Source organism: Cygnus atratus, chromosome 20, assembly GCF_013377495.2.
Source record: "Cygnus atratus isolate AKBS03 ecotype Queensland, Australia chromosome 20, CAtr_DNAZoo_HiC_assembly, whole genome shotgun sequence".
In the NCBI taxonomy this organism is placed as follows: Eukaryota; Metazoa; Chordata; class Aves; order Anseriformes; family Anatidae; genus Cygnus; species Cygnus atratus.
The window spans coordinates 10,321,951-10,344,799 of record NC_066381.1 but is presented as its reverse complement, the minus strand read 5'-3'; the positions used below and the strand labels follow the sequence as shown (position 1 = coordinate 10,344,799).

The window sequence follows — 22,849 nt, the reverse complement described above, 5'->3', positions numbered from 1 at the left end:
CTCCTGTCTCTGCTGGGAGCCAGACGGTTCCCCAGAGCATTTTTCCTGGTGGATACCAGTGGGGGCAGAGCCCCCTGCTATGACTTGGGGGCTGCCAGGGCTTTCTGGGGCTCCCGGGGCCCTTGATGTAGACGGGCAGCTACAGCTTTGGGGACCCTGCAAAAATCTGAATCTGGGCTGGAAATGGTGGGATTGGAGCCCTCATCCTCTGCAGGGGTTCACATCCAGGTCCCAGCCACGCCAGAGCTGGAGGGACCAGGCTGACAGCGCTTCGGTGGGGCTGGGGGTGACAGGCAGAGGTTTGGGACATTGCCTGGTCCTCCCTGCGGGGTCCCAGAGCCCAGCACATCGTGCTCGGTGGTGTGGTGGTGCCTCTCCTGCCCTCGCGTCTGCTTTGGGTTGGGTGAATTTGCTGAATTTTTGGGCACTTTGCGTGTTCACAGTGTAAGGAAAGCACTTTGAGCTCAGGTCCTGGAGTTTGGGTTTCTCCCTCTGCCCACTTCCAGACCTGACCCCTGCCCCCCCCGCGGCTCTCAGGGCTCCGTCGGGGCTTTGTGTCCCCGAGCACCCCGTCCCCGCACCGTCCCGTCTGCTAACCCGCTGCGGGTCCCCCCAAAACCCCCATCTGAAGGGCAGCGTGTCTGCACCCAGCCCGTCCTGCCGGCCGGCGGGACCCCGACGGGACCCCCGCGGTGGAGAGCCCTGGGGTCCGGCAGCCCAGGGGGGCTCCCTCGGGGGGGGCCGGGGGTGGCCGCTGAGCCCCGGGCGAGGGCGGAGAGGGCCCGGGGCCGCCGTCGGGGCGTTGCGGAGCGCGTCCGAGGCTGCCGGGGCCGCCCCGGCGGCGGGCACAGGGCTCGGCGCCCCGACGGCAGGCAGGGCTCCGGCCCTCCCGCTGCCGGCCGCGCCGTCGGGGCTCCCCGGGCCCGCTCCGCCGCCCTCCCCGCGGCCGCCCCGGCCTCGCCGCGCCGCTCCTCCGGGGCCTCCGTCGGCTTCGGGCAAAGTCCGCCCCAGCGCGGCCGATAAGGGCCGGGCCGGGCCGAGCCGAGCCGGGCGGGCGGGGGCCGGGCCGCGACGGGCGGGCGGGGACGCGGGGTCCGGGCGGCGGCCGCCCCCGCGGCTGCCGGAGGAGAGGCCTCCCGGCGCTGATTTGCATAAGCTATATTGCCTAATGGAGGCCGGCATGGCTTGGTAGAGGGCGGCCGGGGCGGAGCGGAGCGCGGCGGAGCGGCAGGTGCCGGGGGCAGCCGGGCCGGGCCGGGCCGGGCCGGGCCGGGCCGGGCCGAGCGCGGGGAGAGCGGCGGGCGCCCGGGACCATGGTGTCCCAGCTGAGCGCCCTGCAGCGGGAGCTCCTGGGCGCCCTGCTCAGCTCCGGGGCCACCAAGGAGGGGCTGATCCGCGCCCTGGAGGACATGGTGCCCGCCGCCGGCTTCGGCGTCAAGCTGGAGAGCCTGCCGCTGTCCCCCGGCGGGCCGCCCGACGGCAAGGCCGCCTACCCGCCGCTCGCCAACGGGCACGGCAAGGGCAAGCTGTCCGGCGACGAGGGCTCGGAGGACGGCGACGACTTCGACACGCCGCAGATCCTCCGCGAGCTGCAGGCGCTCAACACCGAGGAGGCCGTGGAGCAGCGGGCGGAGGTGGACAGGATGATCAGGTACCGCCGGGGGGCGGGCAGGGCGGGGACACCGCGGGGACATCGCGGGGACACGGCGGGGACGCCTCGGGGACACCCCGGGGATGCCGTCGGGTGGTCGCGGCCGCCCCGAGCGGCGGGGCCGGGGGTGCCGGGCTCGCCCCCGCCGCCGGCTCCGTCCTCCGTCCGCGCCGGGAGATGAAACATAAACTGCAGCACGTGGAGCCCGGGGCGTTATTAATTTATTTCTATAAATCATCAACAGAAAGATACACAAAGGGCCGCGATTAGGGCGAGCGGAGAGGCGGGTTATTCATTGCCCGAGTTGTAAACCAGGCGGGGAGGGGGAAGGAGGAAACCCCCAAACGAGGCCGCTCCGCTTCCGACCCGGCCCGGCCCGGGGATGCGGCTCCGGGCCGAGCCCAACGGAGCCGAGCTAAGCCGAGCAGCGCCGTGCCGAGCCGAGCTAAGCCGAGCCGTGCCGAGCCGAGCCGAGCCGTGCCGTCGGGGCGCGGCGGAGCAGCCCCGGGCCCGTGGGGCCGCGGGCAGGGAGCGGGCCGGAGGGGAGCGGCGGGGCCGCGCCGCTCGGGGCTGCCCCCTCTGCGCACCCGGGGCCGGTGGAACCGCGCTGGGAGCCCCGCGGGGCCGTCCCCGGGTCCCTCCCCCGTCCCCAGGGGTCCCGACGGGCCGCGCTGAGCCTGTCCCTCCGGAGGGCTGTGCCGCTGCGTGCCCCCCGCCAGCCCGCGGCCCCCAACGGCCCCGGTGTCCCGGGAGGGACCGGGACGGAGCCAGCACCGCGGTGGGTGCCGGAGGTGCCGTGGGTGCCGTGCTCAGCTCCACGCCTGCCTCGGCGTGAGTCTGGGCGGCCCCGAGGCTTTTGGGGACGGGGCTGGGTGGTGGCACCCGTGCCAGGCCAGGGCTCGGCTGGGCCCCACAGGGTGCTGAGGGGCACGGCATTGCATGCCTGTTCAGCGGGGCACCCACCCACCCGGGCACCCACCCACCCCTCCTGCGTGCCACTGGGTGCTCTGCCTGTCCCCGATTCCCCTCTGCCTGCCGCTGTGCCCGGCCCCGGGGTGCCCGGGTGGCACCGGGGGCGCAGGGAGGGCTCTGCCCCGCGTCGCTGCTCTCTCACAGGTGTTCCTGTGCAAAGTTTGCCTTTGGTGCAAACAAGAGCAGGCACATGTCCCTGAGGAGCCTTTTGCAAAGAGCTTGTGTTTGCTCTAAGCGAGCCCTTTGTACTTGGAGAGGCAGCCAAGGTAGAGGCGTCGGGAGCCATCGGTTTCAGCCCCACACCGGGGCAAAACCCCGCTCTGCTGCCACCCCACAGCCCCAGCCTCCTGGCCCTGGGTTCGGCTCCGTCACGGGCTGTTCCCATGCCCCTGGGGGTGCTCGGCCCCAGGGCTCATTTTGGGAACAGCAGCGTGCCCCGGGCTTGGCTGCCCACCTGCACCACGCTCACTTGGGCGTCCCGTTCAGGGGGCCCAAATGTCCTCAGCTCTGTGCTGGGGCAGCATGGCACCGAGGGCAGCGCCAACCCCGGCTCCTTGCAGAGCCTGGAGAGTGGTGCTGGTGGTGCAGAGCCCGGCTCCGGGGCGAGACGCCCCGCGGCACCCTCCCGGCCAGGCTCCAGCGGCCCCGCTGGGTGCACAGGGCAAGCGATCGATCACTGCAGCACCCGCATCCCATGGGGGCGGTGCTGCAGGGGAGCCGGGGGAGCCCCCCAGGTGGGGAGACCAAAACCCGCTCCGAAACGTGCCCGGGGCAGAGGGGAAGGGGCGGCCGTGGAGCCCTCCACCTCCGAGCTCTGCTCCGCGCTGTGTGCACAGGGAGATGCAGATTAGATAGATCACTGATGTAGGGAGCCGGGTTTATAATCCATGTGTATAAATTCTTGGCATATTTCTCCGAGGATGTTGAGTGTATTTACCTGTTTTCAAGGCTGACAAAGAGGGCGAGTGGGTGGGGGGTCCTGGGGAGAGGGACGGGCACGAGGCTGGGCTGGGAAGTGCCTGCTCTGGGTCGGCGTTCGCAGCCGGGCTTCGTCGTGGTTGATTCTGGGCAGGAAAAAAAAAGCCTCTCCTCGATGCCAGGGGCAGCGCGGGGTGGAGAAGGGCTGCGGAGCGAGGGCTGCGAACTGCTTCTCCAGTATTACCAAGTGCTTCTGGGTTGTTGTTTTTCCTGCATGTAAAGCCCTGATGAAGATTAGGCAGTTAATGAGTTTTTCATTTTGGTGACAGAACCAAAAAAAAAAAAAAAAAAAAAAAAGGGCTTGTGTTGAATCAAAATGTTTTCCTCTCTTAAAAAAAAAAAAAAAAAAGGAAAAGAGGCAAACAAACACTCAAACGTTTCATTTTGGGTCAAGTCCAAACATTTTGTTTAACATGAAACAAAATGTTTGGGTTTGGTTTCAGGTTGTTTAACCCTTTTGAATACGGTCAAATAGATTTGTAAAGAAAAACGTTGCTCAGAAATTAAGAGCTGAATAATTGTTTTGAAAGCGTGAGCGTGAAACACACCAGAAATACCGAAGGGAAGCCTTTCATGTAGATGCAAAATGAAAGGAAATTTGTGGACTTTTTTCTAATGCTCACATAATTTTCTTCAGCGAAAATGTTGCCAAATTTTATTTCAATTCAGAAGTCACGCCTGTAACCCAAAGTCTCTCTCTTTCCCTTTTGGTAGTGCGCTCTATTGCGCTGGCTCGGGATTTAGCTCTGTAAAAGCGATGCCCTTGGTTCAGCTGTGGGCCAGCCTGCTATGTGGAAGGGTGACGAGCTCTGTCCCATTAACTTATTAGTAACCAGTAATTGTAGGATCAGGTAGGCATTGTGAGCTGCTGGGGAGAGAAGCCCGCATGCAGCCCCTCGGCTTGCGCCCTGCTTCACTCCCTGCCGGGAGCGGGGCCGAGCGCCCGCAGGAGACCCGCGGCGAGAGGAGTTCTCCTTGCGTCCCGCTGGCTCCTGCGTGTCCTGGGGCAGCCCGTGCTGCCCTGTCTCCATGCCGCTTTGGCGATGTCTCGGTGGGTAATTTAATGTGGGAAGGGGCTGTGGGCTGTGTCGTGCAGACCCCCGTGCCCGCCTGGGTAACGCCCGTGCCGGGGCAGCCCGCTGAGGGCAGTGCCGCTGGGTGCTGAGCCGTTTGCAGCATCACCTCGGGTTTACGCTCGCTGCAAAACCTGCAGCCAAGCTGCTGCCCACCGCTGCTGCATGGCCGAGGTGCTGGGCGGAGGCTGCGGAGCTGGTGGCCCCGTCCTGTGTTGTGCCCAGCTCCGGGGACGGCAGCGGGGTTTGCGCGGTGCTTAACCTGGTCGGGGCCTTGGGCTGGTGGGACAAGTGTGTGCCTGTGTGCACGTACAGCTCTGCGGGTCCGCAATGCAGCCGGGGCCGTACGGAGGACACCGTGCGTGCGGGAAGGAGAAGGGTCTCCAAGTCCTCCTCCAAGTGAAAAAGCCACCGGTGGCACCAGGACAAGAGGTGCCGCAGCCCGAGCCCGCTGCGCTCAGCGGGTCGGTGGGCTTTGGGCACAGGAACATCCTCCAAAACAGTCCGTGCCCCCCTGCCCCAGGGCTAGGGAGCCGACAAAGCGCCCTTCCATCCAGCGGGTTGCTTGCAGCTGGGTACTTTTGCTTTGGGTCCAAACAGCTTTGTTTTCGTGCTGCATTCAGGACAAAAAGTAAGAAATCTACTCGTTGGGTTTTTTCCCCTTGACAAGTTGAAGGATCCAAAATAACTAATGAATTGGAAAAGCATTTGGACGGTTATTCCAAGTACAGCATTAGAATATCTCATTATTTGAGTGCACGACTGTGACCAGGTTTAGGTTCCACACCGATTTTTCAGTGTTAGAGCACTTCCTTTTAGCCCAGCGTCCTCGAGTACTGCAGAACAAACCCAGGGGTCCTAAACCCGGGGCTCTCGGTGCAGGTGTGTCGGCCTGTTTGTCTGCCATTGCATTTTGCTTTCATCGGAGCTAAAAGAACGCATACAGCATTTTTAATTTTGGCCATAATTTCGTTTGTCCCCTAAATTGGTGCCAGCTAGCACAAGGACACCAAAGTAACGCATATTTAGGGAAGAGCCATTTTGCAACTGGATCCTGCCGGAGCCAAATTCAAGTGTTTAAAAATATTCGAGACTGACTTAAAATTACTTGGTTAGGGTTTTCCATCCTGGGGGCCACCTGGGTTTGCTCGCTTGCTTTGGCTTTCTGCTCTTCAGCCTCAGCCCGGGGCGGGGGGATGGAGGCCAGCAGGTGCCGCGGCCGCACACCAGCCTCTGCCTCCCCCGAAGGACACGGCCGTGGGATTTTGTGCCCTCCTGAAAGAGGATTCAGTCCAGGGCAGGGGGAGGCAGCGAGAATATTTGTCTACCACCAGTAACAGTGGGTTTCCGATGGTAATAACAGGGTTCCATCGCAGGAAGAAGCAAATTCGGGGGGAGATTAACCCTTTGTTTCCTCCGCCCCGCAGCGAGGACCCGTGGCGGGCGGCGAAGATGATCAAGGGCTACATGCAGCAGCACAACATCCCGCAGCGGGAGGTGGTGGACGTCACCGGCCTCAACCAGTCGCACCTCTCGCAGCACCTCAACAAGGGCACCCCCATGAAGACGCAGAAGAGGGCCGCCCTCTACACGTGGTACGTCCGCAAGCAGCGGGAGATCCTGCGGCGTAAGTACCCGGCGGGGACAGGGCTGGGGCGAGCGCCGCGGGGCGGGGGGCTCCCCAGTGCCGGGCGAGGGCAGCCCCGGGCTCCCCCCTCGCCAGGTCCTCCCCAACACGTTTTTGTGAGATAAATCGATTTCGGCTGCAGGAAAAGTGGGTGGGAGCCCCCCTCGGTCGCAGTGACGCTGCGCGAGCTGCCCCGAGCCCCTCAGAACATCTCGGTTTCTGTATGTCGGTGTTCCTCAGAGCTGGGAAAGCGATTAACGACTGCGCGCCATTAGATCCATTTCCCACCTCTGCCCCCTTTTCCTCTCTCCGCTTCTTGAGCGTGCTCGTTTTCTGCAACTGCTTGTCGAAAAAGTAAAGAGAGAGGAAAGAGAAATCCCGTAAATTATTTGTACCTGCAGCGTGGTCTCGGGCAGTCGGAGTTATTTAAAACACAGCCCGCTTTGACTGAGCACCCAGAGCAGGGCTCCTTAAATCCCCGGGGCCCGGCTCACGCAGAGAGCGGTGGCAGTGGGGCCAGCGGTGTGCTGAGCCCTGTCTGGCGTGACGGAGCCCCTCCGCCAGCCCCGCTCGCCCAAAAGGATGCAAAATGCAGCAAGAAAAAGCGCAGGACAGGGTTCAGCACCAAGCGCTGCCGCTTTGAAAGCGCACCTGGAGATGTGAAAGCAAACAGAGCCCGCTCCAGTCTGGGGCTCTGTTGTCACAAGGGGAAAAGCCATTACAAAAAGAGGGAGAATTCCCCCGCAAACCTGAGAATAATAAAAACCTTCCATTAATCTCCCTTTACTGCCACGGTGACAAGTGCCCGGCTGGACGCGGGGAAGGTCACCCCTGGCGCACAACTCGGGGGCGCGGGGCTGAGCCCCCAGCTCTCCGAGCCTGGGGTAGGGCGAGCACACGAGGAGGGGGCTCTGCGGTGGCCAAGAGCTCATTTTGGGGGGCTTCGGTGTGCCCTGCCTGGCTCCTGGCTTGCAAAATTGCTCCCGGAACAAGCGCAGGCCGACAGAGCCCCACTATGAATATGCATGCCCTGCGCATGCCTCCCCATTAAACACCCGTCCGGGTCGGTCACAACCCCGCTGCCCCTGCCTGCGTGTGCAGTCGGTGCTGGGGTGCCCCGAGTCGGCACCGAAAAATGCTGGGGCCGGGGGCTGGGGGCGGCGGGGGGGGTCCGGGGGGGTCCGGGGGCTGCCGCCGCGCGTGACGGTGACTCTGAGCGGCGGCTACAGGCCGGGTCACGTCTGCTCCTTTCTCTTTCAGAGTTCAACCAGACAGTCCAGGGTTGTGGAAATAGGACAGACAAAAGCAGTCAGGATCAGCTGCTGTTTCTCTTTCCAGAGTTCAATCAGCAGAACCAGGGGGCTGGCCAGCTCGACGATGCCTGCTCCGAAACCCCCAGCAAGAAGATGCGCCGCAATCGCTTCAAGTGGGGGCCGGCCTCCCAGCAAATCTTGTACCAAGCCTACGACCGCCAAAAGAACCCCAGCAAGGAGGAGCGAGAGGCGCTGGTGGAGGAGTGCAACAGGTAACGGCCGCCCCGCGCCGCCCGCCACTTCCTCTGCCGCCCTGCAGCCTCTCCTCCAAAAACCACGCGTGGTGCCGGGCTCACGGCTCGCAAACCCACAGCAGCCCCGGCTGCCTGCTCGTGGCACGGCGTCGCTGAGCCACCGGCCCTGTTTTCGCCTTGCTTTGCCCCCCCCGGGCAGCGTGCGGACCTGAGCAAGCTCCCTGCTGCGGTCGGGGATGCCGTGGGGGTGCCACAAGGTTGGAGGGAGGTGGGGTGGCTTTTGTGGCATGGATGCAGTTGGGAAGAGCGGGCAGGCATTGAGAAAGGGCCCAAACACCCCCAAACCCACCCATCTACCCGAGGCCCCCTGCGCGTCGGGGGGCTCCCCAGCGGCACCCTTGTTCCAACGTGTCCCCTTGCACGCGCAGGGCCGAGTGTCTGCAGCGAGGGGTGTCTCCCTCCAAGGCGCACGGGCTCGGCTCCAACCTGGTGACGGAGGTGCGCGTCTACAACTGGTTCGCCAACCGGCGGAAGGAGGAGGCTTTCCGCCAGAAGCTGGCCATGGACGCCTACAGCTCGGGCCAGCCCCCGCACAGCATGAACCTGCTGCTGTCCCACGGCTCCCCCCACCACAACCAGCCCAGCGCCTCGCCCCCCAGCAAGATGCCAGGTAAGCCCATGTCCAGGGCAGCGCGGTGGCCGCCCCAGTTGGGTGGTGGCGCTGAGCAGTCGCTGTACTGGCCCCCGTTTCTGCTGGAGAAAGGGGTGCTGGACCCCTGGGGCCGTGCACGGCCAAGACGGCGATGGCCTCGGAGGGAGGATGGTCCATGCTGCCCACGTTGGCCAAGGGGCAGCGACATAGCTGAGCTCTTGGTGCAGTTTTCCTGTTGGCAAACCGGCCGCAGACACATCAGCTGTGCGGCCGTGGGGTGGGACCCCGCTCAGCACTGGGGTACGGGGACGTCCCGGTCCCCCCGAAGCCTTGACGGGTGTGGAGAGGAGCGAACGCTGTCCCTGCAGCCCGATGGCCAGGCGAGCCACGTGGCGAGGGCTGGATTTCCGTGCCGCCAAGGACAGATGGGTGTTTGCTTGGCTGGCTGGATTTGACGGTGTCCCCGCACGGGCTGGGCTGGGCTGGGCAGGGGCGGGGATGCGGGCTGCTGCCGCCTGACGTGGAGGGCAGGGGGACGTGGTGCCGGGGGAGGAAAGCTGCCGGGGGGCACAGGGCTCGCCCTGGGGGCCACCCTAATGGCACGAGTGGCTGCGGGCAGGGGGCTGCACCAAGCCCTGCGGCCGGGCTCCCCTCTGCCCCCGGTGTGCGCGGCCGGGGGGATTTGAGCAGGAGATAACGCCGCGGGCAGAGCCGGGAGGGTAATCAGGGAGGGCCCGGCGGCGGCCGCAGCGTGGGGCAAGAGGCATTGTTGGGAGAACAATCCCCATTGTGCCGCTACCTGCAATCTGCACTCCAAAGCCGCCAGCCCCGGCAAACAAGAGCGGGCGCTTTGTGGCGGGCGGCGAGGGGTCAGCGCGGGGCCGCGGGGCTGCGGGCGATGCGCCCCAAACACCCTGGGCCTCGTCTCGGGGTGGCACCCGCACAGCCCGGCTGGGGAGCCGAAAACCAGCCCCCTCTTGGAGCTGTCCCTGCCTGGCTCGCTGCGAGCCCCCAGCCTCATCTCAGAGCGGAATTAAATGAAGCGGTGTCCGGAGAGTCCCATAGGCACGGGGAGAGGGTGCTGAGGGCTGGGGCTGGGGCTGTCCTGGGCGCTGTGGGACCCATGGGCAGGCTCCACGTGTGGGGACACCCTCGGGGCGCAGAGCATCCCACACCCCACCTGCCCCGCTGGCAGCAGCGGCCGCAGCCCGGCTCCCGGCGCAGCTCTCCCCGCGGGGCGGCCCGCGGTGACCACGGTGTGACCCTGCCCCAGGAATGCCCCGCACAATGGCGGGACCGGGCGGACGTTTGCCCTCCTGTCACCGGCTGATTGCTTACAAGGTGCCCTACAAGCACATTGTCAGCAAAATCAGCTGTTTTCTGTGTCGGCCGCCGGGCTTTACAATACCGCACCAGCATGCAGCCCCGCGTTGTCATGGCGTTGTCCCCCCCGTGCATGCTTAATTGACAATTAAGCCGGGGCTTTGAACGAACCCCGCTGCCTTTGATGTGCCCCCGTCCTGCCAGCGCGCATGCAGGCACCCCGCGAGAGCCTTTGTTTTCTTCTATTAGGGGACAGCAATTATTGTAACCGCGGGCATTTATCTCGGGGCTGCGGGGCCGTTAAGCCCAAACCTTTATTTTCCCATCCGAGCTTCGGCCAGCAGGAGCCGGCTGCGGCTATAGGGCCGATGACAGCCCATTCGGAGGGGCTTTTGAGCCGGGCAGGAGTGATGGCCGCGGAGGGGTCAGGAGGGCTCGGCCGCGGGGATTTGCTGGCGGCCAGCGCTGGTGCGCATCGGCCTCGCCGAGGAGGAGGAGGTGGGCACGGCGAGGGCTGCGCAGGGGTTTTGTGGGCCGCTTTTGGAGCGACGGGCTGGGATGGAGCTCACCCGCTGCCTGTGTTGGGGTCCACCAGACCCGGTGGCGTTTTGGGCCCTACAAGCTGCATGGCAGGCTTGCAGCCCCCAAAACACCACCGGGTCCTCCAAGAGGTGCTGACCCCATCCGTGGCTGCGCGTGCTGGGATTTGAACTGCCCTTGCACCGTGTGTGGCGCTGTCTGGAGCCCTCAATGCCTCCTTAACAGCTTAATGACAGCGCTGGGGACGCTGCCCGCGTCCTGCCCCTCTGCGTCCTCCCTGCCGGGGAAGGGAACGGTGGGGCTGGCTGCGAGGGGCAGCTCAGAGCCGCTCGCAAAGCGGGGCACCGGCATCGCCTGGTGGGCACGCTGCGGGTGGTGCCCTGCCAAAGGGGGGGATGACGGCCAGGGGCAGGGGGAAGAGCTGGAAAAGTCGGGCATCCTCCCAGCCTCTTCCTGGGGACCCCGAGCCAAGTCTCAGGGCAGAGTTTTTAACTATTTGGAGGTAAATACTTAAAGCCTACCTCGGAGGCTTCTCAGACTCTGGACTTTTCCCTTCCTATAGGGTATTATCAGTGATCTCGGTTCCCTGTTTGTCTTGAAGGTCACTCAGGGCTTTATCTCGCTGCCTCGGTGCCATGCCGTAGACTCTGGCTTATGCCATTTTTATCTTCAAGAGCCCCAAAGACAATCAGTGCATTGACGAGATTAGGTGACGCGCTGCCCCCCCTGCGTCCCCACTGCATACAAAGGGCCCCGGGGCGCCCCGCAAAGCCCCGGCCCCACAGCATCTCCCCCGCCCGCCCCATCCGTCCGGCAGTGCCCACGCAGCAGACATCAGCACAGTCCTTCATATGCATGTATATAACAAATAATGTATATATCTGAATATACGTGATATATATTTTAGGTATCTCTACAGACGTACGTACAAGTATAAAAATAACTCAGCTCCACGCCCTGAGGTTCTCGGTAAACTCCGAGGGCAATTGGGGTGATTTTAATTTTTTTTTTTTTTTCCTTAAAGAAAAGCCTGTCCATAAAACCCTGGTCCAGAGGTACATCAGTTTATATCTGGATCTTTCAAGTTGTTCTTTGATAGCCGTGGGGTACGTGCTGGTTCTGGCTGTGGACCCGGTGCCAGCCGTTGTAATTCTTTACTGTTGCGCTCATTGTGCGGCTCTGTGGGTACGGTGTGCTGTTAGGAGCTTTTCCCGGTTTTATGGGGGGTAATTAGGGCTTTATGACAGCAGCAAAATGGGAGGGTCCAGTCCCAATAAACAGGTTTATAATGGATATAAACTATGCACCTCTGTAACTGAGCAAGATTAACACTTTAGGGACAATTTGAGTGGCAGCCCCAAAATCGGCGATTTGCGGGGTGTTGGTGAGGCTCCGGGCAGAAACACAGCTGGTGTGAGCAGTGAGCAGCGAGCAGCCTCGGGATGCTCCTGGGGATGCTCCTGGGGATGCTCCTGGGGACGTGCCTTGGGATGCGCTGGCTTGGGGACGGGCTCTGGCACCCCACGGAGCTGGGGGTGCCGGCTGCGGGGCTGAAACACAGGGTTAAGGCTACGGGAGCCAGACCCCGCGGTTTGTCTGGAAACATGGGAAAGCAGTAAAACGTTTCACGGGCTGTGCAGCTCGGGGGCCAAACAATAGCCGGGTCCCATAAACAGACTTTTATATTATGGCTGTAGCTCCAGTTGGAGAAAAAAAAAAGTCTTTAAGGGCGCAGGCTCCACGGGCAGGCCCATTAACAGTGATTCACGGGCAGGCTCCTCTCCGGGGCGGCTGCGCAGAGCTGGACGGGGAGAGGCTGAGGAGGAATAAATCTTGTGCTGGGGCTGCTTCAAGCACAGGAGAGCGGCAGGACAACAATCGTGCTCGGCTCTGTGCGGCCGCCTGGCCCGCCGTGCCATAAACCCTGAGCTCGGGTGGGACATGAAGCCCCCCAGGAGGGAGCCGTGCGTACCGGGGGAGGGCAGCAAATGGGGCCAGCGAGGTGCCAGGGGACACATCCTGCGCTCAGACCCACAGGACGGCCGCACCATCTCCCCACGGCCGTGGTTGAAGCGGGGCTGGGCAGGAGCTCGCTGGGGAGGCAGGAGGAACGGCACCTCCATCGCCCGGAACGCTGTTGTAACTGGCCAGCGTGAGCCTCCCGATGCCAACTGCCCCGTCTGCCAAAATCCAGCCCGACAGCGAGGGCATACAGACAGCAATAATATGCGTCCTGCTCTAGGAATGGAAAAAAAAAATAAAAAAAATAGTTGGTGGCTTCCCAAAGGCCCACGAGTTAGCAGCAGCAGACGGGAAAACCCTTACCCTGCCCAAGCCTCGGCTGCCAGACTGCCTGGACACCTCAGCGGTGGTTATCGCTTCCCAAACAGTAACAGTCTCGTCCTTAGGATTGCAGGGAAAAGCTTGAAAATCAGCTTTTAACATCGCCTACTTTTTAAAGACAGCTACGTAATTCTGGGTGTCGTGGCTGAATTGGGTACAGCGTGATTTGGGGTTTTAAAATTTTGTCCTTACTGAAAGCTTCACAGAATCCAAAAGGGGGGAGGATCGCCCTGGCAGTTAGCAGACCTCGGCATCCCTCCCGTGTGGTGTTACTGCTTGAAACCTTACAGACCGTCACCCTTAAGGGTAACGTCTCACCCAGTCCTGCATTTCTCAAACACACCTTGGGTTTCTTTCGTAGCCAATTCGATCACTATTTCATCGGCACAGAAACTATAATTTAATCTCCAGCCGGAGCCGCCTGTGCTCCTCGTCTATCTTTAAGACCATTGTGAGAAGAAAGGGCTTTATTTTATCTCCCCTCCCATTGTTTGAGTAGCGCTGCAGGATCTCAGGCCGGCAGCAGCTGAAGCACACTTTGCACGAGGCCGGGGCCGCGGGGAAGAATGTGGTGACAGTGCCCCGGTTGAGTAATGTTTACCCTGCTCATGGCTGGGACGTCCACTCGTACCGGCAAATATCCACCTGCCAGAGGACATTCTTGTATTATCAGGGATAAAGGGGTTTGCTGGGAAATGATCAGGAACCAGACATCGCGGGGAGATTCCTATCTGCGGGACATGTTTAACCAGCTGATGTTGAAAATTTGGAGGCAATTTAAGAGTGACTTTTCTGTGCTTTCGGCGATGGCAGCAGGTAGCCTGCCGTGCTTTATCCGCTGCTTCTGGGGCCTCGTGCGCAAAGCGGCCAGACCCAAGTTATCGGTTATTTCAGATGTTTCTTCTTCCTTGACTCAGAGGTTTTAGAGCAGCCCTTGGAGCATCCCCACAGACCTGCCGCCCGCCAGCCTGCACTGAGCCTTGGCCGGGGGCTGCCAGCACCACCTCTGAAGCTCCAGGTCCTCGGGGCTTCGGCCACCACGCCAGCAGGGCTCCTGGCACCTGGCGGAAAGAGCCCCAAAACCCCAGGACAAAGACCCCACTACCTGGGCGCGTGGAGCTGCTCAGGTCGGTTTGGGGACAGGTCCTCAAGGTGCCCACGCGGTGGCCGGGGTCACCGGTGATGTCTGGCTCTGGCTTGGGCAGAGGATGCTTGCAGAGGTTGCTGCTGGTGATTTTCATTCCCAGGAGAGATTTGGGCCCTCGGGCCAGCCACCGCTTCGATCTCCGGGGAGTTCAGTGAACCCGGCTGCGAGCCCGGTGCTGGGCTCCTCGTAATAAATGGCTTCTCACCGGAGTTGTCAGGGCACCCGTGTAAAAGACGCTTTTGTTTCCCATGGGTTTTCCTTGGTTAATTATTTGTGATCTGTAGATGCCTTTCCATGACACACGGCTGATCATATGGTTATCAGTGCAGGGCTTTTTAGCCAAATTAAATATATTTGTATTGAAGACCTGTGCTCAAGCCAGATTTCACTCCTTGGCGGTGTCAGGCTGCGCTCTGGTTTGGAGGTTTGCATTTCTTGTCCCTCTGTCCTCCTGCGGCACTCGGTTAATCATGCACTTGTCAAGAGCGAGTCGAGAGGGAAATGGGATGCAGGAGAGGCTGAGAAAAAAGCGAGGGCCGTCGTTGTTCGGAGCCAGGAGGGCTTTGGGACAGCGGGGCCCCGAGGAGCCAGGCGGGCCACTCGGAGGAAGAACCCCGGGATGCAGAGCGGCTCCTGCAGCTCAGGGCTCCCAGCTGGTGTCCGAGAGCCCGGGGACACGGCGGAGGTTGCACGTGGGTGTGCACTGTGCAATGAAAGCACGAGGGGTGCAGATGGGTGCGGAACGGTGCCTGTTGTTGGCTGGATGGGTCTGATGGGGGCAGCCCCTTTCTGCCCCACGGGCATCAGGGACAGTCGGGTTCCTCCGGGAGCTGCAGCACTGTTTGGGCGCTTGGTATCCTTCAGCCTTGTTTTCTCCAGGCAATTTCAGGAGATGGGGCTGGGGAGAGGCTGGAAAGCAGCACGGGAGGAGGGGGCATGTCTCCTGCTGCCCTCCTCCTGCTCATCGTTCAGGGGGCTCGCACATTGGTGTGCAAAGCGGCTGCATCCTTGTGCTGCGTGCCCCAGGAGGGCCGGGGGGTTCCTCACTTCCTGGGGGGCGGCACGGCCGGGGGGGTGCCCTCACCGGGGTGCCCGCGGGCGATGCCAACGCCTGGCGCTGTTTTGCAGGGGTCCGGTACAGCCAGGCGGCGAGCGGCGAGGCGGCGTCCTCCGGGGCCATCAGCCACCACGGCAGCGGTGCCATGGTCACCACCAGCCAGGCGGTCCTGCAGCAGGTCTCCCCGGCCGGCTTGGACCCAGGCCACGGTTTGCTCTCTCCCGACGGTAAAATGGTGAGTACACCTGGCCTATTGTGGCGGCGGCGCTGATAAGATAAGAGGGCCCAGCGGGCAAAGCAAACACGCTTTCCCCGGGTTTCACACGCGGCCCGCGACGAACAATGGGGCATTGTGGGGCCGGGGCCGTGGCGCGGGCGCGTGCCCGTCCCCAGCGCCTGCCTCGAGCACGATGCGCGGCCCCGCGGCCCCGCGGGCGGCGTGTTCCCCAAAAGCAGCCCGTAAACCTGACAGAGCCCGCTCCGCTCCTATCGATCGCATGCCTCGCTGACTGACTGCGCGCTGGGTGGATCACTGTTTGCTTTCCCCTGCCGATGACATGGGCATTGATAAAATGCTCATTCATTACTTTTCCTTAAGCCCTCCCAGGTTCTCAGCTTTGCTGGGAAGCTCTTTCCTCCCCGGCCGTGCCGGGCTGGTGCCAGCCCCCGGTGCTGTGCGTGGCCGTGTGCTGGTGCCAGGCTGTGCGGGCAGCGGGGTGGTGGGGACGGGACGGGACAGGATGGGACGGGACGGGATGGGACGGGACAGGATGGGACGGGAGCACGGCGCTCCCTCGCAGCGGGCTGCTGCGGCTTTGTGGTGCCTGGCTGCCCCACGGCTCTTCCGGGAGGAGGTTTTCCTGCTGAAAGTGAAAGTCGCACACGGCCCTTGGCAGCGGGGCCAGCCCGCTCTGCCCCGGTTTTCACTTCCATTTTCGCAGGACTGTCCCTCCTGGGCCGTCGGCTGTGCGTCCCCACAAGTCTGCTGGCTGGGTGCTCCCTCCTGCAGCCTGGGCTCCTTCTCCTTGCAGCTCCCTGCTCTGCCTTTCCCTCTGCTCACCCCCACGAGGGGCTCCTTGCAGTTCCCTGCTCTGCCTTTCCCTCTGCTCGCCCCCACGAGGGGATCTTTGCAGCCCCGCAGGCTCGGGTGCTGCGCTGGGCACACCGAGCGTCCTTCGCCAGGCAGAGGAAGCACTGCAGAGCGATCCCAAGCCCCGCAGCACGCTCCCTTGCCATGCGTCCTGAGCACACCCATGTCTCCCTCGGGGTGTGTTGAGCCTTGTAACCCTGAGCCTTGAAGTCATAAAATGAGTCACGACTGAAGGCAGCAGCAGGCACTGGCGGCGCGGGGCGGGGGGCGAGAGGACAAAGCCGTGCGAGGAGCTCGGTGGCGCGGAGCTCTCGGCGCACCCCAGCCAGGTGACCCTTTGCAGGAGACCCTTTTGGGGGGGGGGACAGGAGCCCCCCGGGAGGGGAGCTTCCCTCGCGTGGCAGAAGGCCGCTCAGAAGTGCAGTGGGTTACACTGGGGGAAGCAGCCTGCTAAAGGCACACGCGGGCAGAGCGCTGCTGAACTATCCCCGCTGCACAGCGCCGTCTGGGGCTGCTCCGGTTCCCCAGCAGCGTGCAGCTCTGCCAGCTTATCTCTGATCTTTAAGCAAGGCTAGCTAGTGCTTGCAAGTTATTTAATAAAAATATGCTGTAGGCTGTGGTTTCTAGTAAGTAAACATGTGCCTTTAATACCCCACATGAAACCAAAAGCTGCCAAGGAAATTGCTGCATCTGAAGGCAATCGTTTTTTAGGGAGGAGCGCTACGGAGGCTGCAGATAGCTGTGGTGTTACCCTCCTTTATGCTCCTGTGTTGCTCCTGTAGTCCCAGAGAGCCCCCTGCAATGGTCCAGTGCCTGGCGGGTCTTTTCCAATCCTGCCATCTCCAGGTGACCTCTTTTGGGAGCAGCTCTTTTGCCCAATTCCCCCAGAAATGTGCCCAGGCTGCAGGTGAGCGGTGTGCGTTTGCTGCGAGCCGCCTGGCTCGTGCACCGCGGCGTGGTGTGACCTGGCCTTGAAGAAACTTTGAAAGTGGAAAGTACTGGATAAGGAAACATGAGTCACTCTCGTGCTCTGGAATTTATTGATGTATTTGTTTCAATTGCAATGAGGCTATCTCAAATTCAATGGGCAAAATAAACAAGGCGCTGGGCCCGGTGTCCAGGAGTGTCGTACGAAGAGCCCGAAGGATGGCTCCGAAACATGGATCGAAGCTGCTCGGTGCAGGAGGTTCCATCAGAGGGGTTAGGAGAACTGCAGCGAATCAATTCAGCAACACCTAGGCGCTGCTGTACCCCTGTTTACACCAGGGACCAACGGAGACCTCCCAGCACGCTCCGAGGGTCTCCGCGTGTGTCTGACCATCACACACCAACCCCAAATCCAGGGAGCCGGCTTTGGCCACCTCACCAGCACTGCCCATCTGCACACTGTGGCTGCAGACCCTAAACCAGGATTTTTTTCCATAAAAGTGATGACTAAGAAGATCACCCAGGTCTTTTTTATTTTTTTTTTTAAGATTCCCGAGTTTATATTTCCCACTTTCCTCTATAACCGTGACGGCTGGAAGTTAATGAGTGTTGAGAGTCCTCAGTTGTCCCCAGCTGCAGGAACTTGGACCTGGCGAGCAAAATGGCAAACGCCTGGGATGCGTCCTGTCCCCGGCGCCGTGCTCTGCTGGAGCGCTGGCAGCCGGTTCCAGGGGAGCTTTGCACCGCTGCTGCTTTGCTATTTATTAACGCGATGTTCAGGAGTCCCAGCCAGGGTCTGCAGCCCTGGGGCACCTCACTGAAAGGTGCCCAGTGTGGCCGCAGCCTGCTTGGCTCCTGGGGGCTTTTTCCGACGCCCCCATCCCTGTTTTTGGAGTTGCTGTGTCCGGGTGGTGTCAGGGAGCCGGGAGCAGCCCTTGTCGTGTGCCTGATGTCTCCCTTTGCATTGCTCCTTGGCAGATCTCCGTGTCGGGCGGCGGGCTGCCCCCGGTGAGCACCCTGACCAACATCCACAGCCTGTCCCACCACAACGCGCAGCAGTCCCAGAACCTCATCATGACGCCGCTCTCGGGAGTCATGGCCATCGCACAGAGTAAGCACACACCCGGGACCCCTCCGGACCCCTCCTGCAGTGCGCTGGGGACCCCGGCGCTGACTGTCCCCGCTCTCTCTCCCTCCTCCCAGGTCTGAACACCTCGCAGGCGCAGAGCGTCCCGGTCATCAACAGCGTGGCCGGCAGCTTGGCGGCCCTGCAGCCGGTCCAGTTCTCCCAGCAGCTGCACAGCCCGCACCAGCAGCCGCTCATGCAGCAGTCGCCCAGCCACATGGCCCAGCAGCCCTTCATGGCCACCGTCACCCAGCTGCCCAACTCGCACAGTAAGGGGACGCCGGGTGGCTGCCCCGGGGAGAGCCTGGAAGATTAACTCGATGGGAAATGGGCTTCTGCTGCCCTCCTGCGTGCCCCTGCCCGTGCTCGTGTGCTCTCTCCCCTGGGTGCCAGCCGGGGTGGGGTGGCCGCGTCCTGCTCCGTCCCCTCCTGCCCCGGTGCCACCCGCTGTGCTGCATCACCCGCACTGCTCCCGGGCTGGCCGTGGTCCCCAGCAGCACTTTGTGCAAAGATTATTTTTCCTTCTGGGTTCTTATAGCTACAAATTGCTTCTTGCTCTGGTCTTGCTGGAGGAGGTGGTCAGCAGAAGCAAAAGCCTCCCCTTCTGGCTCCTCTGTTGTCCTTGCCCTGCTCCAGCACCTGGCTCTGCTGAGCTCGGCCTTTTCACCCGTCCTTTGGTCCACCCTGTTTTCCCTGGGTGAGCTGGTACCTGAGAAAGAGGCCATTTAGAGGCACACAGCAATTTCCTCCCACTTGTTTTATTGTGTCCCTGTCCGCACAGTATCCATCCCCACGCAGCACCCACGTGTGTAGCGCAGGGTTTGCCTGCTTTGCTCCCCTTCCAAGGCTCTGGGTGACTTTTCTGTGACGGCCGCTTGTCCCCCTTCTCTCCGCAGTGTATGCACACAAGCAGGAGCCTCCCCAGTATTCCCACACCTCCCGCTTCCCCTCGGCGATGGTGGTGACGGACACCAGCAGCATCAGCACGCTCACCAACATGTCTTCCAGTAAGCAGGTAATGGCCGGGGCTGGTGGCAGGGCAGGGCTGGTGTAATTCGGGGTGTTTGCTCCACGGGTCCCGCCTGCACTGCGTGTCCCGGCTGAGGACGAGCCCTTCGGTGCTGAACACCCAGCCCCAGACCTTCAGTGGGCTGCGAAAAACCCGTTGCAGATGGCAAGCGTGATGGGGACGTGGGTGACAAGTGGCCGTGATGGATTGCACTTGTCTGAGGCCACGCTCAGCTGCACGGGGCTGGGGCATCCTCGGGGGGCTCGGCTTCGGCCCTTCATGGCTGGGGTGAGCTGGGATCGGTTGGAGCCGGGTGCACGGCAGCCCCAGCCCCAAACTTTATCTGCCCCGTGCCGGCACAGGACTTATCCCGGCTCAAATCAGGTGCGCGAGGCCTTACTCAGACAATGGCCCCTTTCTAACAGCCGGCTCTGGGGACTGTGGGAAATATGCGGCCCTTATTGATTGCTAGATAAATAAGAGAGAGCCTTGAACTTGTATGCAGATAAACTTTCTTACCGAGCTTTGACAGTGGAGAGGAAAAAAATGCCTGCAATGACCGCAGAGTAAATACAGCGTGGGATTGCTGCGGGACCTCTCTGCGGATGCTCGGCACCGTTTGCTGCTCGGGGGGCAAGGAAGGGGCTGGGGCCACCGCGGGGGCTCAGGGTGCCCGGGGTGTCCCACGGGGGAAGGCAGAAGTGCCGCGGGTGATGAGTGCTCCGGCTGGGCTCGGTGCAGGCTCCTGCTCTCCGCGGTGCGTGGGGCGAGCGCTGCCCTGCGCCCGCGCGTGGCGGCGTGGGGGCGGCGAGGCGGGGCCGCGCTCCTCGGGAGCACCATTTCCTCCGCGCGGCCTTATCGGCCCATCTGGTGTGCGCTCAGCCCGAACTCCCCCTGATTAATCGTGCTCTCCTGCCACGGGCTGGCTTTGATGCCGGCTTGCCGAAACGAGCCCGCTGCACACAGGAAATGTCCTCGCATGGGAATAGCGCCTGGGCAGCCCCGCCGCGGGGCCGCTGCCCGGCTGGGCGCTGCGATCAGCCTACCTTGACGTGGCGCTGCCCGGGGCTCGCTCGTTTTCCTCCCTCCATCCTGCTGTCACCATTTAATTAAAGCAGGAGAAGGGCTCTCCGTGCAGGAGGGGGGAGATGGGGCCGGGCCGTGCAGGTGCTGCTGGGGACGGGTGCGAAATGCCCCCAGCGATGGCCAGAGGGCTGCACCCAGCCCTGGCGGGGTTTGGGTTTTAGTGGTGGCCGTTTGTGCTGCTGCCCCCTGAGCAGTCCCCTCTGTGCAAGAGGGGCACGCAGCTCTCGGTTCCTCCGACAACGCTCGAGGCCGAGCCACCATTTTTATTACGTTAGCAAACACCTGATAGCCGCAGCCCGTCCCTAATGACATGTCACGGGAGGCTCCTGGCGTCTCCTTATCTCCACGTTACGATGTTTGCTGTTCGCTCCAGCCCACAAGGTCACCCGCGGCTGCCGGCCCCCACCCCACCGGTGACCGGGGGACCCCAGGGACGGGGCAGGGGCTGCTGCGGTGGCACTGATGGAGGAGCAGGGGCTGCCAGGTCCTTCCGAGGTGACGGCGGTGCTGGGGACAGCAAAGCCCCGCTCCCACCCAAACACTGCCTTACCAGCACAAATTCCATAGAACAACTGCTGAAACAGGCCCCTTTTTTTTTCTTTTAAAGTGTTATTTTGGGGGTGGCAATATCTGGCTCAATGTGTTTTCGCAGTGCTCTACCTTTGGGGGTGCTGCGGGGCTTGGGGGTTTCAACAAGGTCGGGGGGCCCACAGGAGATGCCCTCGGGGAGCCCCGGCGCCGCGGCGGTGCTGCCCTCGCCCTCCAGTCACCGTGCTGCTCTCTCCCTCCCCAGTGTCCCCTGCAAGCCTGGTGATGCTCCACACCTCGCTGCCTTTGCACATAGTAACGGGAACTTTATTTTCCACAACATCCCGCGGGCGACCCGCGCGCCGAGCCGCAGCGAAGCCCAGCGCCGCAGCGAGGAGCCCACTTCCCCGACACGGAGCCGGAGGCTCAGCACCCCGCCGGGACCGGCCCGAGCCCGAACCGCGGGCGCCTGCCCAGGGACCGCGCCTCTCCTCCCCTCCGCGCAGTATTTCCGAGATGTGTCTTGAGGATTTTTTATTTTTTTTTTCTTAAGTATTTGCCTTCCAAGAGGCCATTGGCTCTCCCGAGGAAATAGGAACGAGCTGTCCTGAGAGGTGGCAGCAGGGGAAGATGGACCGTATTTAAGTTACACTCCTCTGCCCGACGGACTGAGAGGGACTTGGGTCTGTTACTTGGCGCTCGGAAGGAGGAATCGCATGAGCTGTTGAACTGAGCCAGTTAAACTGTAAATATAGGTACAGTCTGCTCCATCCTCACCTGTCCCCACTCCTATACATAAAGATTTATATAAAAGAAGTAAATTTTGTCCAATGGATGTAAACTACTGTAATTAAGTGCAATTCCCCCATCTGTATATATTGTTCCTGAATCTCCTCTCTCTCCCCTTTTTTTTTTTTTTTTTGGTAAAGGTCAGAGCTGAGTATGCTGTCGGTTTTGTATTTCCCTTCTTCCTTTAAATGAGCCAGCCCACGAGGAAAGCCCTGTGCCTATGCGAGGACGCCGGTCCGGCAGCACCGGTCCCTGCCCTGCGGAGGGACGGGCACACACACGTGTGTCCCCCCCCCAGCACGGTGCCGGTGCCGTGCCGAGCAGAGCCCCGGCAGCTGGCTGCTGACGGCCAGAGCCTGGGCAACCCTGAGAGCTCGGGGGCCGCCTGTGTTGGGGGGCGCAGAGGTGGGCTGCCGTGGGGTGGAGAAGCGCTCAGCAGCCCCAGCCACACAGACACGCTGCCGGAAAGCTCAGAGCACCGGCAGCTTCCAGAGGAGCCCGTAGCTCTTGTGCTGTGCAAGGGGATGTGGCTGCAGGAGGTGCTGGTGGGATCGTCCTCAGATGGGGTTTGGAAACCCTCTGCCTTTCCTCCTCTCCATGGGACGCAGCTGGTGCCCAGTCACTGTCTCGTCTCCTGCCCAGAAACCAGCCAGTATAGGTGCCTTATTTTCCGCTGCTGCTGACGAGCCTGGCTGGCTCCCCCCTCAGCAATAACCACGGTGCTCTCACCGTGGCAGCGTCGCCTCCGAGAGGTGCTGCAGAAGCAGGCTGGACGAGCCCTGAATTCCCGCAGACCCAAATTCCTCCCTGCTCGCTCCGGGATGAGGGCACGGGATGTTTCCTACACCCCAGCAGCCTCAGACCACCAGTCCCAGAGCTGCCTCTCCCCTGCCTGCGGTGGCTCCCAGAGGACAGGCTTCGAAGCACGATCCCCAGCTTGTGGATCAGCCCAACTCCACGGCGAGGGCACGTCCCAGCTCCGCAGCCGCTGGTGTGGTTTAGGTGCCCAACTTTCCAGAACTGTGGAAGCTGCACACGGCATCGTCTCACTTCCCGTGGGACAGAAGCTCCTCTGTGCACACACCCCTTCGGAAATGGATCTAATGCTCCCAAGTTGTTCATTTTTTTCTTAAACTTTGCCATGTGTGCCAACTGCTGAGGGTGCTTTAGAGAGGTGGAGGGCAGTGGAAGTGCCTGTGGACGGACGACCACTGCTCAGAAAAACACTGGACGCTTTATTTGGGGCACGAAAGACTTTTACTGTGTGTCTGTACAATCTCTGGCACCGTGGGACCCTTGCTGGGACTGATGGGAGCTGCCCTACGGTGAATAAGTCATCACGAATTGGAGACCAATATTCAGAATGACGTCTAATTTAATGTATACCATAATTAAACACCATATCTTCCTACTCGTTGCTGCTG

The 22,849-nt window shown here is 61.9% G+C and overlaps 1 protein-coding gene across 1 annotated transcript; it reads left to right on the top strand.

Moving 5' to 3' along the window:
• Positions 1-1,313: 1,313 nt before the first annotated feature.
• HNF1B (HNF1 homeobox B) lies at positions 1,314-20,922 on the top strand. Its single transcript, XM_035561078.1, has 9 exons — positions 1,314-1,651; positions 6,102-6,301; positions 7,640-7,826; positions 8,237-8,478; positions 14,942-15,105; positions 17,866-17,998; positions 18,091-18,282; positions 18,910-19,028; positions 20,902-20,922. Exons 1-9 carry the CDS (start codon positions 1,314-1,316, stop codon positions 20,920-20,922), a joined length of 1,596 nt encoding a protein of 531 aa, XP_035416971.1.
• The last annotated feature ends 1,927 nt before the right edge of the window (positions 20,923-22,849 follow it).

Bases quoted from the DNA above. Each gene is read 5' to 3' on its own strand.
- HNF1B (XM_035561078.1), top strand. From the start codon at position 1,314: ATGGTGTCCCAGCTGAGCGCCCTGCAGCGGGAGCTCCTGGGCGCCCTG. The intron at 7,827-8,236 runs GTAACGGCCGCC...TTGCACGCGCAG, and splicing joins CTGGTGGAGGAGTGCAACAG to GGCCGAGTGTCTGCAGCGAG. The intron at 15,106-17,865 runs GTGAGTACACCT...GCTCCTTGGCAG, and splicing joins TCTCTCCCGACGGTAAAATG to ATCTCCGTGTCGGGCGGCGG.